A 16,029-nucleotide genomic window follows, 5' to 3' on the forward strand; every position below is an offset into this window, starting at 1 on the left:
CGCCACAACAACCAGGGCTTGGCTTTGCGCAGTCGCACCGATCGGATCTGGGCGCGGCTGGTGGGCATCTGCCTGTTCGCCTGCTTGTCTGTTCGCCTGCTCGCTGACCCGCATCGCCAGCAACCCCCCTGCAGGACCCTGCCGATTTCGCCCATGACTGCCCGGGCAGTCAAATCCGAGCCGACCGACGACGTCGCTGCCCCAAGCGACAGCGCCAACGCCGACAACGCCAACACCTTCCGCATCCTGATCTCCACCGACAATCACATTGGATATCTCGAAAAGGACCCTGTCCGGGGCGACGACTCGCTGCGATCGTTCGAGGAAGTGCTCAAGCTCGCCAAGAGCCACAAGGTGGACGTCTCGAGAGGGCTGTTGCGAATCGGGTTGGCGCAGACATGGTGCGGATGACGACCGCTGACCCCGTGTCGTCAATGCACACAACTTCTTTCGCCAGGTCGACTTTATACTGCTTGGAGGAGATCTGTTCCATGAGAACAAGCCCTCTCGAAAGGCGCTGCACGAGGCCATGGTGATGTTCAGGCAATACTGCATGGGCAGCGGCTGCCACAATATCGAGCTACTGAGCGACCAGTCGGTCAACTTTCGGGACAGGTCAGTTCGCCGGATCCTTTGTGCCCGAAGCGATGCCTTCGACACCGACCCTGCCGATTTGGCGGATTACGGTCTGTGGAGGACAGTCGAGCATCTTGCCGAAGACTCACGCTGCAGACGGGCTCGAACAGGTTCAACACGGCCAACTTTCTCGATCCCAACTTCAACATCTCGATTCCGGTGTTCTCCATCCACGGCAACCACGATGATCCCTCGGGGGTACGTTTTGAGATCCGCCGCCCCTGTTCGATCTTCTGGCTGCGTCGTCAGATTGCCTCGATTTCGACCTCGCCGGCGTCTCCCAGTCGCATCGGTGTCCAATGCCGTCTGCAGCTCGCCCACAGTCTCATTTCTTCGGAAACAATGGATCCTTGTGCTTCACCCAGGACGGTGCCTTGTGTGCCCTGGACCTACTCAGTGTCGCCGGCATGGTCAACTACTTTGGCAAGTACGATCGTATCGACGACATCGATATCGCCCCAATCCTACTCCAGAAGGGCAGCACCAAGCTGGCGCTCTATGGCCTCGGCAACATCCGAGACGAACGGCTGAACCGGACCTTCCGGAAGGGTTGCGTGCGCTTCCTGCGCCCGGACCAAGATCCAGACGGATGGTTCAGCCTCTTCACCTTCCACCAAAACCGGGTGGCTCACGGCCCATCCAACTACATTCCGGAGACACTCCTGGACCCGTTCCTGGACTTGGTCTTGTGGGGCCACGAGCACGAGTGCCTGATCGACCCCGAGAAGAACGAAGAAACACAGTTCTGGATCACCCAGCCTGGCAGCTCGGTTGCCACCTCGCTCTGCGAGGGAGAGTCCAAATCCAAGTGCGTATCTTTTCTCTTTGCTCGATCAACTCGCACGACCGGGTCGATGACTCGGTCCGCCGTTGTGAGAAATCGGACCAAAGCACTCGCGGCTGATTCTGAGCCCATTCAGGCATGTGGGCATTCTCAGCATTCGTGGCCGTGACTTTAAGCTCGAGAAGATTCCCTTGAAGACAGTGCGGCCTTTTGTGATGGGCGAAATTGCGCTATCGGAGGCCCGCCATTTGTCCACAATCGACACCAAGAAGATCTCGTCCTTCCTGGCCAACAAAGTCAACGAGCTCTTTGATCGTGCCTTTGACGAGTGGAAGGAGAGCAATCCAGAGCTCACCGACGAGCACTTTCCTAAGCCACTTATTCGCCTCAAGGTAGGGGCACTTGTGAATGTATTGCGCTTACCAGCGATAGACAAAGAAACAGACTGTTCATGGCTGGCGGCTGTCTGATGGCTGCTGAAAGTAACCACGCAACTGAATCTTTGCCTGCACAGGTCGAGTACACCGGATACACCACCATCAATCCACAGCGGTTCGGGCAGCTGTTCATCGACCGCGTCGCCAACCCCAAGGACATCCTGCTCTTTTATCGAAAGCGGACAACAGCCCATGTCAGCAAAGAGGTCAAGATCTCGACCGACGTCGACCTCCCGCCCAATCTTCCCGACAAGCTGGAGTCGGGTCAGGTCGAAGATCTTGTCAGCGAGTTCTTGACGTCGCAGAGCCTGAACATCCTTCCCGAGAATGCACTCTGCGAGGCAGTTCGGCTCTTTGTGGACAAGGACGACAGGGATGCCATCAAAGAGTAAGTCGATCGAGTCTTTATCACGCCATGGAATCGGAGGGACACGCCAAGCGATGCGCTTTGCAAGCAGTCCTGCCGGTGATGTTGGCCCTGAAGTTCCATGCCAAAGCTCATGGTCATGATCTGTGCTGCAGTTTTGTTGCCGAATCCCTCAAGCACACTCGGAGCCACCTCCGCGCCATCGATACCAAAGACGACCAAAAGTTGAACTTGGAGGTACATGCGCATGCTGTGTCTGTGTGTGTCTTGCAGTTGCTTTCGCATCTTGTCGGCACAGGTTACCGGTGTGCATTGTCGTCGCCATGTTGCTTACTGGCTGTACTGCCTCGGTAGATCGAAAAGTTCAAGACCGAGAAGGAAACCGAGTTCCAAGCTGATGGCACCTCGATCCTCTTCAAATTCCTGAAGGTATTTGGCTTGCAGTGCGCCATTTGCCTCCCTCCCACCATGGCGGAGCTTCAGCACCCACCTGGACCCCCGATTCGCCGTACCCATGCTGATTTGCACGGTTTTCATCTGTGTATTTGGACGTGAATGATGGCCGTATGACATCCTTCCGGTTGGCCATCAAAGGACAAGACACGGACTTCGATAGCTGCACCCGCGACCAAACGCGATGATGGCGGATCTTCGGCCAGCGACACTGAGAACCCGTTACCGCTGCCTGTGCCTTCGGCGAGTCGTGGCCGTGGCCGTGGTCGTGGCCGTGGACGAGGCCGTGATGCCGGTACAGCAGCAACTGCCCGGCTTGCCTTTGTCGATGATGCGAAGAAAGGGCTGGATGCCGCTCCAAAGCAGCAGCCGCGCTCGCAGACAGGGACAAGCCAAAACAACGTCAAGAAACACGGCGAACCCGCCGAACCAATGCAGGAGGACTCTACTCTCGACGACGATATTCTCGATCTGTTGCCCGCAAGTGCCAGGCTGCCAAAGCGGGGGCGACCGGCAGCGATTTCAGAGTCGAGTACAGCCTCTGCCTCCGAGGAACATCCATCGAAAAAGAGGTGAGCTTTGACGTTTCCGCCGTTGATTGCAGACAAGCTTCGTCGCTGGCCATTCAACAAAGCGCAGAATGCTTGATTAGTGGCGCTGTGCCTTTCTAACAACGTGAGTCTTTAATGGACCCCTGGTCGTGGCAGCAAAGCATCGGACTATCGCCAAACCAAGATCGATCTGGCGGCCCTGCATCCGCCTGCACGACGAACCAAGCAAGCCGCGCCGGCCGCTGTCAAGGTCAAAACCGAGCCGGTCGACGATCATGCCGCTGTCCAGGTGATCAGCAGCACCGACGAGGACGATGAGATCCCGGAGGCGGCCGGTGCTGCAGCAATAGCCGCGGCAGTCATCCCTTCTTCCCAACCGACGCTATCGCAAAGTACATCTCGAAGACTCCCACCGCGATTCAACGAGACGGGGGCCAAGGGCAAGTCTAGGAAATAAAATGCAGTGCAACCGCGACAGGGTGATCATTGCACTATACAACGCTTAGAGCAGAGGGAGCATCTGGCAGTGGTCTAGATGAGCCGGAGATGTCGGATGCGAACGGGAGCATTCAGGGGATGTGCAGGGTGGCGGAAAGCGGGTAGCTCAGATGACCGGCCGTTTCCGCACATGCGGCGATACGGTGGCTGAGGAGTCATGCATCTCATCGAATGGTCGTTTAGGAGCTGCAGCAGAGTGGCTCGAAGCGGCGCTCTCGACGGCTTCGACGGATAGGCCGCACTTTTCCAGCATCTTCTGGTACAGTTTGGCGAGCAGGTCGCGTTGGCTCGCAATCCACGGATGCTCAAAGATCTGCTCGATCGATAGCCGGTCCTCTGGATTGCTGCGCAGGAGCGAGCGGATCAAGTCCTTGGCTGGCGCGGCGATGTCGATGGCAGTTAGATTACCTACCCATGCTCCAATCGTGACGGCCCGAGCGCCACAGCCGCGCCAGACATGGTCAACTTTGCTGCCACAGGTGCGAGTCCACATACCAGAGTCTGTGATCTTGTCCCAGCCATCTTTGTCCGGGAATGAGTACAGCCCATGCTTGACCCGGTGGTTGAGCACCGCAAGGTCCTCGTCAGAGCCAAACGGCAGCGTCGCCGACAGCATGGTGAAGAGCAAAACCCCTGTCGTTGATGCGCGTCAGCTTGGGGCTGCACACGGCATTTGCTTACAGACTCGGTACTTGCCTAGCGACCAGCAGTCCACCCGGGCCGAGTATCCTTGGCAGGTGTTCTTGACCTCGAGCACTTCCGGTGCCTGACAGTTATCACCGTTCAGCCGTTGAAACGAAACGGCAGATGCTGGTCAATACCAGCACACCACAACTAATACGCAGCCACCCCCATGTCGGCCCGGCCTGCATCTAGGTCGATCAGCCATCAGCGATGAGCACGGGTGGAATGCGATTCAACCCACCAAATAGCTGAAAGTTCCGCACTTGGTCTTCATCCGGCCAAGGTAGTCATTGGTCATCTTGGCCAGCCCAAAGTCTGTGAGGATGAGTCGGCTGAATGGCTTGGGGGACTCAAACAGGAAGTTTTCCGGCTGTTGTATCAAATAGTGATGTGGGGGGGAAATGTCAGAGCTGGCACACGGTCCGAGTGATGCTATGATGCACCCACCTTGAGATCACGGTGGGCAATGTGTCGGTTGTGCAGATACTCGACAGCTGGGGCAGTAGTGTAAGCCAGGGCGTTAGCGGAGTGTGATTCACAGACGAAAGGCGTGCTACAGCTTGCCATACCAACGAGCGCTTGATAAAAGATGAACTTCTGCAGAGTGAAATGAAGAGGACTTGTTGGTCAGGGAGCCGCATGTAGCCGCGTCTCGGGGTTGGCCGTGTGCTCGGCGTCAGATCCGTGGGCGCAAGTGAGCGGGATGAGGGGAGCATAACCCACCGCTTCATATTCGGGAATGCCGTTGTGGTTGATGATATAGTCGAACAGCTCGCCTGGACGGCGATGCGGCCAGTGTCAACGAAGAAACATATTTCCCATGGTGGCTGCACATGCCCGAGATGGCGCGGACCTACCGCCTGCCATCCGTGTCAGGAAGATATATGCTGCCTGCTTGTCTTCGATGTAGTCGTGGATCGATACGATATTGGGGTGGTTGATCTCCTGCAGGATCGAAATCTGAACGGATCGATGGCGGCATGGAGCATGAGTGAGCATATCCAGGTGAACTCTTCCTGCGTGGGGATACACTAGCACATTGGGTTGCACTTGGATGCTGCCAAGAACTCGATTTGAGATGAGCATCTTCAGAGTCCCACACTTGACCCCGAAGCCAACCTCCTTTTGGATGCTCTCCGTCTGAGCAGAGGAAGCTGCGTCTCCTGTTCTGATTGAAGCACCCGGCCTTGTCCTTGGAAATATCTTGCATGCCAGCCGGAGCCCTGTCTTGACGTTGATGGCCAAGTAAACTAGTCGCGACGAAGTCAAGAGCGAGTCGGTGAGGTTCCGAGAGGTCTGCGAATACCTTTGCGAGAGGTACAGCTGTCGCATCAAACATGCCATGTGCAGCGCGCAACGGACTGCATAGTCAGGACACGGACTGAAATCGGCACCTTTGGCAAATGTCCCTTCCCCAAGCACGTTTGACTTGAAGATATAGTAGCGATTGTCGATCATCTGCGTGCATTTCGAAGCGGCACTGGCGCCATCAGAGGCTGATTCGAGAGGCGTCCAGCGGCCTGAAGTGCCGCTCGAGCATGAGCTTCGCGAACAGACACGTACCCCCCTGTCGTCCGAGGAAGTCAGAGCGCAACCGGCCTGATTGTAAAACACCATGACTGCTCAGATAACCCAGGGGCTCGCGTCAGCACCGTCGCAGATTCGCCTGATGCAGCCAAAAGGGGGGCATGGCAGATGCATCCGAGTGGCTGACTCACAGAGATCCCACTTGATTTCGATTTCAGCTCGGTCTGGCAGGGAGATCTGGCGGAGATGCGTCAAAATCAACTTGGTATGCCGTGGGCGGTGGTGTGGCGGTGATGTGGATGGCGGTGATGTGGTTGCACCCCTGACTTACTTTGCGCTTGTGGATCTTGACACCGTTGACGTAAGTGCCGTTGCTGGACATGTCCTGGATGCACGGCATGTCATCGACCTTTGGTCGAGTTGCAGAGTCAGCAGATGGAGCGCTTATGCGTCAGGCACCGACTGCGGAAGCAGTGCACGGTATGCAGAAGGCGCACCATGAAAATGCGAAAGTGGTCCTTTGAGCAATGAGGTGAGTTGATGACGACATCGGCGCTTCGGGATCGGCCCACGGAGCAGACTGGGCCAGTGAGGACTGACAGACCGGAGATAGAGGGAGAGACGGATATATCTATCAGATACATGGCAGGTGGCATGGCTTCCGCTGCGGGGCTGTGGATTCTGGATTCTGGATTGTGAATCGTGGATTGTGGATCGTGACGAGTGGATTGTGACGAGTGGAAGCGGCGCAGGAACACTTGCCATGCTCAGTGGCTGGCCCGTTGAGGACAAGTAGTTTGCCCCACGGGGTCGCAGACGCTGGGGACTGTGCTTGCTGGGGCATCGCCAGGATGGTATGATGCACGGAAAGAGCGGCTGGGCGATGCTCTGCGGGATGCATTGCGGGATGCACTGCGAGATGCATCGCGAGATGGATCAAGGAGCGGCTGGTGGCGCTGCGAAGCCAGCCCACCGGGGCGGATGGCTGCATCCGGCTGCATCCGGCTCGACCCGTGCGCCTTTTGTCGCCGCCATCGCCGCTCCTCCGAGATTTCTGCTCTTGGGCTTGTTTCTCCCCACCGAGAAAGGAGATCCGTCGACGGATGTGCAGAATGCTTTTTGGTTTGTCTCTTCTCCCGCACGTCGCCCTGCGCTGCTGTGGCTGCTGCACGAGCGCCGTGTGGTCGGCTGGGGTGGCGGAGGCCGCTTGTCTCGGCTCGGCGTCGTCCGGTGTTGACCAGGCTCCCCTCCCTCCCCATCCGAGGCTGGCTGTCGGTTGCTTGACTGCCCGACAAGTCGCCGGTCGCCTGCTCCCTTGATCGCATGATCTCTGGACTGGCTCGATAATTGCTGTTGATCTCTTTGCTGCTCAGGCACGCGCTACCGATTCCACGCCGGCTGAAGGCACATCTGGGGAAGCCTCGCACCCATCGCCTGTCTGTTGCTGCTCCGTAATCAATCCGCCGATTTGCACGATGAAGAGGAACGCCAGCAGATCCGCTGTGGCATCAGCCCGTCGTCTCCTGCATCGCATCGCAGCGCACCTGGTCTTGCTCTCCTTCCCTCCACGGTCATGGGCTGAGCTGGGGGCTGTCGTCCCTGCGACGGCCCCTTTGTAACCCTGACTTCCTCCCCCTCGCTCTCGGATCTTGGCCGGCGTTCTCGGGGGGCTGTCTGCTCACCGAGCCCGCCGGCCGAAACGATGAGAGCGGGTGCTACCCGCAGCGTGCGGCGGGCGCCTCGGCCCACCCTCTGCACGTCCGCGGATGCCCTCCCGACCAGGCTTTTTCGATGGGCTTTCCACTGGTCATGGGCTGGTTCGCCAGCCCGTCTCCCAACCCCACTGCTGCCCCACCCTATCCAGAGAAAGCCAATCTGCTCCTCATGTCGGTGGATGGCGAGGCATAGCAACGACCCTGGGTGCCCGCCGATTGCTGCGAGCGACGGTGCTGTTCCTTCAATCTCATTACACTGCTCGAGTCCGGAAAACAGGATGCGCGACAGACCAGACGATTGGCAGGGGATCTCCCAGGTATGGCGCTGATGCCCACCGTTGTGCTGGATTCTGCTGCGTGCTGCATGATGCCGATGGCTGGATCTTGGTCTCCTTGCCCCTGGCGCAGAGCCTGTCTCAAGAGCAGCCCACGTTGCGCGGCGGGGTCGCCCTCAGTCGTTTGCGTCTCGACGTCCGCTTCACCCAGTCAATGTGCTGGGCAGAATCAACATGGCGGCCAGTGCGGCGCCCATGGTTAGACGATCCTCCCCCAACTCCGTTCAGGCTCCCGTCCCAAGCCCTTGCCGGTCGGCTCAGGCTGGCTCTGCATCTGTTTGGATCCAGAGACATCGGCAATAACTCAATGAGGAGAATGCCGATGAGAGATCGCTCGCGCTCTGGGTCCAATCGGTGCCGATGCTTGCTTGCTTCCCTTCCGCAAGACTGGCGACCGGGTGCTGATCGTGGTCGGGTTGGCAAGTCTCCGAAGTTGATGGTGCGACCCTGGTCATTTCTGGCTGGTAGTCATTCGCTTCGCGTCTGGTTCATCGGCAAAGGCTGTTGGCGGCTTCCCCCCAACGTCGATCCTTACTGGCACGGATCGAGACGCTGTTTCTGAAGACAAGCTCGGGAGCCAAGCCTCCATCTGGTTCATGCTGAGGCTTTGAAGGACATGATGGCCGCCGAGATGAGACACACGGAGCTCAAGCATCAGAGCCAAACTTCTGCGCCCCACCATCCGTCGTCGTATCTTCCCCCCATTTTTTTCCCTTCTGAAGCCAGTGATACGGTGGATCTGAGATGATGCGCATATCGCGAATGCCATGCATCCCACATCCCTTCCGCATCTCTGGCTCTGACGGGTATGCCACAACGGTCTTTTATCGTCAAAACGAAACAGCAAGCCATCAAAGGAGCACATCGATGAATCCCCCTCTGCGACCAGCATAAGCCAAGCAGCAAGTGGCAAGTTAAACAGGCAGTGTTTGTCTCCGATCTGCCCCCCTCCCTCCCTCTGACCTAATCGCAAGGGACTACACACGGATCGCCCTCAAGCGGACCCAGCGACCCAAGGCCATAGCTGCAGTCATGGCCCTTGCCCTGCTTCCACGGACTGAATGTGCACACTGTCGACGACGCATATGCGGATTCCCATTCAATAAAATAAGGGCGCCCCAGTTCATTTCGCAAGCGCGCTGTCCTATAAAACTACATACAAGCAACGAAGAAGCAAATGGATCGCATGGGAGAGCAGTGCACACAGTATCACATCAGACGCAAGAAGTGTAGATAACTCGATGAGCCAGCGATGAACAGCAAGTCGATCACAAAGCAAACGGCGGAGGCTGTTTGGAGGCCACCGACAACGAACGATGAAGGGAAGGGGCAGATGGCCGGATGGCTGGATGGCAGGCAGCGGCATCGGATGATCGGAGTGACCAGGATAAGATAAGAAAAGGGAGAGGAATACAAGCGGCTGTGCTCAAGCGAAAGAGGACAGGGCGCAAGGAACAAATCTAGTTTCAAGAAGGAACGGGAAGGGCAGAGGAAGAGCGGAAATGAATCAAAGCCGACACAGCAATAAATTAGCCGGCTAACAACGATCGTACGCTGTCAGCGAGGCGGCAGAGGCTCCCCTCCCGGGGCTGAGAACAGGTCAACCACCGGAGAGGCAGCAGTCTATGGGTTAAATGGGAGCAAGCGCAACAACAAAGGATGGAGGGGAGGAAGGGAATTGCCAAAAAGAAATAGTGAACGAGAAAAGGAATAGAGAAATGGCAAGGGACAAGAGCAGAAGAGCATGGGCGAGATCCGAGGGGAGGGGCTGTCCGCATCTCGTTGCCAAACCATTGGTCGCCCTTGCCCAGCGCCATCCAGTCCGCCGAGTTCCTGCCACAGGCAGACTGCACGGGGGGCAAGGGAGGGGGGGCAAAGTTGGAGTGAAGAGAGTATAGAGCAAAACGACAATGTCCGGATGGCATTGAGTAGATCGGGCGCAACTTGGCTGTGTGGGGCGAGTGTGGAGGATGTGCTTGGAGGGAGGGGAGAAAGGCATGGGGAAATCGGGTCCACGGTGACCGGCTGGCTGGCTGGCTGGCTGGCTGGCTGCGATTGAAATCGAGACCGAATCTTGATGAGCAGGATCTCGTGCAGGATGGGTTCCATCGGGGTTGCTTGTCACCGCACAACTGTCGAGGCCAGCAGCGACTGCGTCAATTGGAACCGTGTGGTACACACACGGACTAGTCGTCACCAGCACTGGCATTAGCACCGGCGCCGGCATCGCCGCTTGATCAGACTCGAAGCGGTTGCGGCTTGTCCACGGGGTCGTCGCCAGAAAAGCCGTCAAGAGATTCCTTCTTCAAGTTGTTGAGCGAGCCCGATGCATCGGTCAGATGGATGCTTGGCGGCACAGCACCCGGTCGCTGGCCGTTCGGATCGGGGGCCCCGAGCTCAATCGTGGCCCGGCGAGTTTTGGGCACCGCATCCTTGCGAGTGTGCACGGGCGCGCCTCCGAGCTCGCTCAGGATCTCTCCAAAGGTGTCGATCAAAGTCTGCAGGCCAAGCAGATATCCCATATCCGCGTCCTCGGGCGCTGGCGGGTACGGGGCCGAAACATACTCGACATTGGGCTGGATGTTGCGGCCGTCGGCCAGGTCGCTTGGACTGCGCAGGCGATCGGCGTTGGAGATGCAATGGGCAAAGTCGATCATCCGAATGTCGGCCTCCCGGGCCTTCTTGTGCGGATGCCAGTCGGGCGACGTCAGGGTGCTTCGGCGTCGGGTCTTTCGGCTATAGTTGAGCTCGGACCCGCCCATGCTGGTGCTGGGCGACTCGAGATCGCTGAGCGAGTCGTATCCGTCGTTGCTCGCGCCGACCCGGGAGCTGCCTGTATCTCCTCGGCGATGAGGGTTCTCGTCTCTGCCATCGTCGTCGTCGTCGTCGCCATCGCCGTCGTTGTTGCTTTCGTCTTCATCCTCCTGCGCATATCCGTCCGCGTCGCTCGACTCGCACGACTGCTCGGCCTCCTCCAGGATCGCAGCCTCATCGGCCCACGCGCCATCGTACAGAATGAGCAAGCTGCTGGCATAGAATCGGTACGTCGGCATGCTCTTGACCGTCTCGTAGAGCTTCTGAAGCTTCTCGACGATGTGCGGGATGTATCCCAGGAGATAGCATTCGCCGTTGTCGAGGTACGAGAGAAGCGTCTGCTTGAAGTTGACGGCATTCATCTGGCGACCGACATACTTGTCCAAAAAGGTGAAGGTGTGGGTGACGGTGTTGTAGACCTGTGGCATGAGGCGAGGGAGTTCGTGAGGGAGACAGAGAGTTGATCTCGAATCAGAACGGCATTCTCAGCCGGAGGACGGACGTATGAATGGACGTATGAATGGACGCATAGACGGATGTATGGATGGATGATGATCCGATGAAACGCCTGTCTCTCAAACATCGATTTCCACCGACACTCGAGCAGATCATGCTCACTGACACACGCCAACTAACAGCAACGTCGTTGAGCGAGCCAGGCAACGACCATGTCGTGCAGATGCTTCGGGCACTTGCCATCTCACCACGCCCACTGTCCCGCTCCGGCAATTCAGCTGCGCTCAGCTAAATAATGGTCGGATACGTACCTGCATCCCGCAGATGCGCACGCCCAGCTTCTTGCTCGTCGAGCGCTCGCACTTCTTCTCCTGGGAGAGCTTCTTGGCCTCGGTGGCATTGACGCCGTACTGGCGCGTGCCCATCTTGAGATCGAGGATGCACGGCGACTTCATGCCCTCGGTCAGATCCTCGAGCAACAGGAACTGGTGGAGCTGATCGCTGGTCGATCGTGACTTGGAGAGCCCGCGTGTGTTGTAGACCCGCATTGACCACGGGTTGGCCGACCCGGCAACAAACGAGTGACCCTCGGGCTGGGATAGGGCGTAGAGGCCGCTTTCAGTCTCGGCGTGGGCACTGCCCTGGGACGAGACTGCTCTGGGACTGTCGTCGGGGGGAATCGAGGAGGCGGCGGCATGTTCAAATGGCCGATTCGTGGGCAGGTTCCGAAAGTCTTCGTCCTCAGACATGTGGAAGACCATGGGCGATGTCCGACCGGTCTGGTCCTGAGCGAGCGAGCTTGCCGGCGGCGTGTTGCACGTTGTCACAGCAGGTGTACCAACGGACTGTGGGCGCGAGCGTGAGTGTGGATGCGAGTGTGGGTGCGGTGTTGAATGCGATGGCGATTCCGACTGGGGCTGCGGCTGCTGCTGAGGTCGAGCCAGTAACGATGGTTCTCCGTCGCACGAATCGCTCAGATGAACCTGGACAGGCAGCGAGACAGCCGCCTTGGTAGACTGACTCTTGTGTGTCGATGTCGGAGTCAGGGCCGAATGCGCGGCTGCAACCGGAGCGGCGTCGGTGTCGCTGGCACAGGCGTGGGCCTTGAGGCTGGACTTGAGCTGGGCAAACCGAGCCCGCAGACTCTTGGGCGAGAACGCCTCGCGGATAACCTTCTGCTGGAACTTGCGGTTGAAGCTCCGAACAAAGCTGATGGACTCTTCCGAGGCGTTGTCGGAGGTGGCCAGGCCGGGCGAGTTGGAGAGGCCCAGGAAGCTGTCGGGCAGAATATGGCGGTTTTGGTCAAAGATCACCATGGGCGTGGGCTCGGACGCCCACGAGTCCACGACGCCATCCGGGAGCTCGCTCTTGACCTTGCGGTAGGTGACATTGACGACACCCAGATAGGTCGCGATGAAGGGCTTGAGCTCGGGATGGTTCAGCTCGACGTTTTCGTAAAAGTCGCGCTCGACCGGGTCCAGAGGCTTGCAGAGGGCTCGCTCGGAGAAGCGCAAGAAGACGGCATGACCTCCGACCTGGTTATTGAAGGGGGTCAGGGGCAGCGACGGCGATGCTCGGAAGATCTCAATGTCGCTGTCCTCGTCGTCGTCCATGATCTCGCCAAAGGAAATGGACCGCGAGAACTTGGACTTGCGCAGACCCTTTCGGCTGCCGGTGCTCTTGCTCAGCTTGCTCTCGCTGTGTCGCAGGGGCGTCGAGTCCATGTTTTCAGAGGGGTTGAGCGAGAGCGAGGCCGAAGAGGTGGGTCGCGGCGGCAGCGAGTAGTTTGGGATGGTGATGGGCGTCGAGGCCGAGGGATTTCGGGCGGTGACCGAGGTGCGGGAGAAGACGGACGAGTCCGAGGAGCCGTTGGAAGAGGAGCGACTCTTGGTGTTTGGGAGAGTCGGCACCAGCCTCGAACCAACCAGGGCCGGGGACTGGGGCTGGGACTGCGACAGCGACTGGGACTGGGACTGGGACTGCGATTGCGATTGCGATTGAGATTGAGATGGCGGTTGTGTCCGAGAGTGGGACTGTGAATGCGAGGACGCCTGCGAACGAGGGTGAGAGTAGGAATGCGACACCAGTGGAGGACCGAGACTGTGCCGGCGATCGTGTCGGACAGACGGCGGTGTGGTGGTGCCGTTGTCGGCACCGGCTGTCGATAGAGCGATGGCCTCGGACGTCCGTGTCGTCGAGATGGCGGCGGCAGCAATCTGTTGAGCCAAGGCCGAGGTCGAGTAGAGGGGGGCGGCTGGAGGTTGGACCTTGGTTGGGACGACGATAGGAGCGGCGCTGGCGGGTTGCCGTTGGAAGGCGTCCCTATTCTTGTCGGAGATGGGGTTCATTTCGTGCAAGGGGCTGGTGTATGGACGGGTCTGGGTTGGACAGCAGCGCCGGCGGTGGAGGAGCTGGTGCTGATGGGGGTGGTGGTGGTGGTGGGGGCGCTGGATGGGATACCGACGCCAAGGGCGGAAAGGGAGGAAGCCCCGACGAGATGGTCCGAGCAGCCGGGGGAATGGCGAGGGAAGCGATGGTGTATTTGGGGGAGGGAGACGATGCATGCAGCGAAAGGACAGCAATGGTGCCAGAGGACCGATACGGGGGGATTGTTTGAATAAAGGTGAGCGGATAAGAGTGAAAGGTTAGTCGAGGAGCAACCACTCGATTGCGACGATGGATGAGAAAGAACAGCACATCCAAGCAAAACACATCAGGCAAGACATATCCGAGTGAGGCACATCCATACCGGGAAAGATTGCGATCAGAGGTCAGGGATCCGCCTCAAATCCGAGCTGATGGGAGAGGCGGAGGAGCTTGGGCAAAGGAAGAGTGTCGTCCAAGCGGAGAGGACGAGAGGAAGGCTGGATTAAGGGCGGTTGGATGCCTATTTTTGAAAGCGAGGATCTGCGTCGGTCGTTCGGTAGCGAGTTGGATCCACGATGGAGGAGACGAAGGGCAAGGAGCCAGCACAGGCGGGTGGTGGACACGGGAGAGCGAGTGGATGGGGCATATACAGAGAAATTAGCGACGGTGGTGGTGGTGGAGAGCGGCAGACAGGCACAATATCGAGTGGATCTCAATCAAGGATGTGCCGACACAGCCAAGTGTAGATCAGAAGCCAGGGAGAAAGCGAGACGGGCCAGGCAGGGTGCGGGATACAGGAGCAACCGAGAGTCGATGAGTGGCGATCGAGGGCGATCGAGGGAGGGGGGTGGATGCGAGGTGAACGAAGGATGGCGAAGGGGCAGAAGCAACTGGCGATCAAGACAGGCTGATGGCAAGAGAAAGTCAAAGGGTTGTTTCCAAATGGCTTCCAACGGCTTCCAATGGTGTCCAATGGTGTCCAATGGCCCCGGATGGATTGGAAATGGTTACAAAAGCTTTCCAAACGGTTTCCAAATGGTTACAAGCGGTTACAAGAGGTTGCCGTGTGGTTACAAAGATACAAGCGTCACAAGAGACAGGGTCGAGATGGAGTTGGCGAGGAGGGAGGGAGGAAGGGAGAGCCGCATCTAATATATGCACAGATCTTGGGGGGAGCAAGGCCAAGCGATGGCAAATGCACCAAACAAGAGCACACCAAGCAGACAGGATCCATCTCAGCCCAGGACAATTCGCACCAACGAGAGCACCGGACGATGGCATCGGAAGGCACAGCAGGCGGGACAGTGCCCACGGGGACAGCGATGCACGGCAGAGGCAGAAGCGGACTCACTCTGGATTGGGTCAAAAGCCAGGGCAGGAGGGTGGATGAGGACGAGAATGGGCAAAAGGTGTTAGAAGCACTTTGAGGGGTATGGATGCGCCGCCGGAACAAAAAAACGCAGATCGGTGCTCTCATTGGCCCAAAGGGCCACCCGATCCACCAGCCCGGAGGAGCAAAGCGTGTGGGGTCGGAGGGCGAGCCGGAGCCCTACTGGAAATCCGTCAATCATGCCGCGGATGCAAGGAGGGGATGGACAGGTGAACAGAGGGATGAACAGAGGGATGAACAGAGGGATGAATAGGCGAATGAATAGGCGAATGAATGGAAGTCATGGATGTGCGGCATGGCAGGGCAAGCGATGAATGGCAGGGCAAGTGATGAATGGCAGGGCAAATGATAAATGGCAGGGCAAATGATAAATGGCAGAGCGAGACAACACATGACGGGCAAAGCCAACAGACCATGAACGAGACACTGCCGGAGCAGAATCGGGGCACGGCGAGTTGGCAGAGATGCCGATATCCATCATGGGGGGGGGGTCGCGAACGCAGTAGATGCAATGGATGTAATAGATGCAATGGATGAAGTGTGTGCAATAGACGAAGTGGTGTAATAGACGAAATGGGTGTAATCGACGAAGTAGATGCAGTGGATGCGATCGAGTCGATGATCAAGTCGAGCAATGCCGAGCAGTGCCGAGCAGTGCCGATCGCCGTCGCATTCACTTTGCTCCGGGTGGTTTCGACAGCGCCCAATGCCCCCCCCCTTCGTACCTTTTGCAGAGCGAGGCCAGCCGGGGCAAGCGGGAGAAGAGCTGCCAAAGCCGGTTCGGGGCTGCTGGTCCTCAAAAAGCCCAGCCGCCGATGGTCGTCCCTCCCCCCCCCCAACCACCCAACCACCCAGCCGCACCGGACGGAAACGTGGGCGTGGCCGTTCCCTCCTGAGGCCCCTTCAGCTCGGTGGTCCTGGGACAACGTGCGCCGATCGAAGGATTGCTGATGTGGCGGGCAGCACCCCGGCGCTCCCACGCCGCTCTTGCCAACGAACGCACGCGAGCGCTGGG

The 16,029-nt window shown here is 58.4% G+C and overlaps 4 protein-coding genes across 4 annotated transcripts; 2 read left to right on the forward strand and 2 right to left on the reverse strand.

Moving 5' to 3' along the window:
• Window positions 1-5: 5 nt before the first annotated feature.
• On the forward strand, window positions 6-3,253 carry BJ171DRAFT_570724 (meiotic recombination 11-like protein A; the record flags this gene model as incomplete). The annotated part of the gene is made up of 9 exons (XM_053113653.1): window positions 6-354; window positions 458-615; window positions 747-834; window positions 1,002-1,444; window positions 1,557-1,812; window positions 1,935-2,245; window positions 2,380-2,461; window positions 2,579-2,653; window positions 2,819-3,253. The coding sequence occupies exons 1-9, from the start codon at window positions 154-156 to the stop codon at window positions 3,251-3,253; spliced, it is 2,049 nt and encodes a 682-aa protein (XP_052963166.1). The 5' UTR covers window positions 6-153.
• Window positions 3,254-3,546: 293 nt separating this feature from the next.
• BJ171DRAFT_221883 (kinase-like domain-containing protein) lies at window positions 3,547-6,124 on the reverse strand. Its single transcript, XM_053106498.1, has 11 exons — window positions 5,974-6,124; window positions 5,805-5,868; window positions 5,530-5,660; window positions 5,268-5,370; window positions 5,134-5,186; window positions 4,980-5,007; window positions 4,858-4,904; window positions 4,652-4,780; window positions 4,423-4,492; window positions 4,222-4,359; window positions 3,547-4,101 (listed from the first exon to the last, which is right to left on the reverse strand). Exons 1-11 carry the CDS (start codon window positions 6,025-6,027, stop codon window positions 3,833-3,835), a joined length of 1,086 nt encoding a protein of 361 aa, XP_052963167.1. The 5' UTR covers window positions 6,028-6,124; the 3' UTR covers window positions 3,547-3,832.
• Window positions 6,125-7,482: 1,358 nt separating this feature from the next.
• Window positions 7,483-8,840, forward strand: BJ171DRAFT_221919 (uncharacterized protein). Its single transcript, XM_053106499.1, has one exon. The coding sequence runs from the start codon at window positions 7,704-7,706 to the stop codon at window positions 8,547-8,549; it is 846 nt and encodes a 281-aa protein (XP_052963168.1). The 5' UTR covers window positions 7,483-7,703; the 3' UTR covers window positions 8,550-8,840.
• Window positions 8,841-10,224: 1,384 nt separating this feature from the next.
• BJ171DRAFT_585625 (uncharacterized protein) lies at window positions 10,225-13,605 on the reverse strand (the record flags this gene model as incomplete). Its single annotated transcript, XM_053114373.1, has 3 exons — window positions 10,225-11,220; window positions 11,569-12,102; window positions 12,241-13,605. The coding sequence occupies 3 exons, from the start codon at window positions 13,603-13,605 to the stop codon at window positions 10,225-10,227; spliced, it is 2,895 nt and encodes a 964-aa protein (XP_052963169.1).
• Window positions 13,606-16,029: the final 2,424 nt, after the last annotated feature.

The sequence above is a fragment of the Polychytrium aggregatum genome (assembly GCF_025602895.1).
Source record: "Polychytrium aggregatum strain JEL109 chromosome Unknown BJ171scaffold_43, whole genome shotgun sequence".
NCBI classification, from domain to species: domain Eukaryota; kingdom Fungi; phylum Chytridiomycota; class Chytridiomycetes; order Polychytriales; genus Polychytrium; species Polychytrium aggregatum.

Excerpts from the sequence above, each read along its gene's own strand:
- BJ171DRAFT_221919 (XM_053106499.1), top strand. The coding sequence starts at position 7,704 with ATGCCCTCCCGACCAGGCTTTTTCGATGGGCTTTCCACTGGTCATGGG.
- BJ171DRAFT_221883 (XM_053106498.1), bottom strand. The coding sequence starts at position 6,027 with ATGGTGTTTTACAATCAGGCCGGTTGCGCTCTGACTTCCTCGGACGAC. Across the intron at positions 4,905-4,979 it reads CTTTTATCAAGCGCTCGTTG|CTGTCGAGTATCTGCACAAC; the intron begins GTATGGCAAGCT and ends CTACTGCCCCAG. Across the intron at positions 4,360-4,422 it reads GGTGGACTGCTGGTCGCTAG|GGGTTTTGCTCTTCACCATG; the intron begins GCAAGTACCGAG and ends CATCAACGACAG.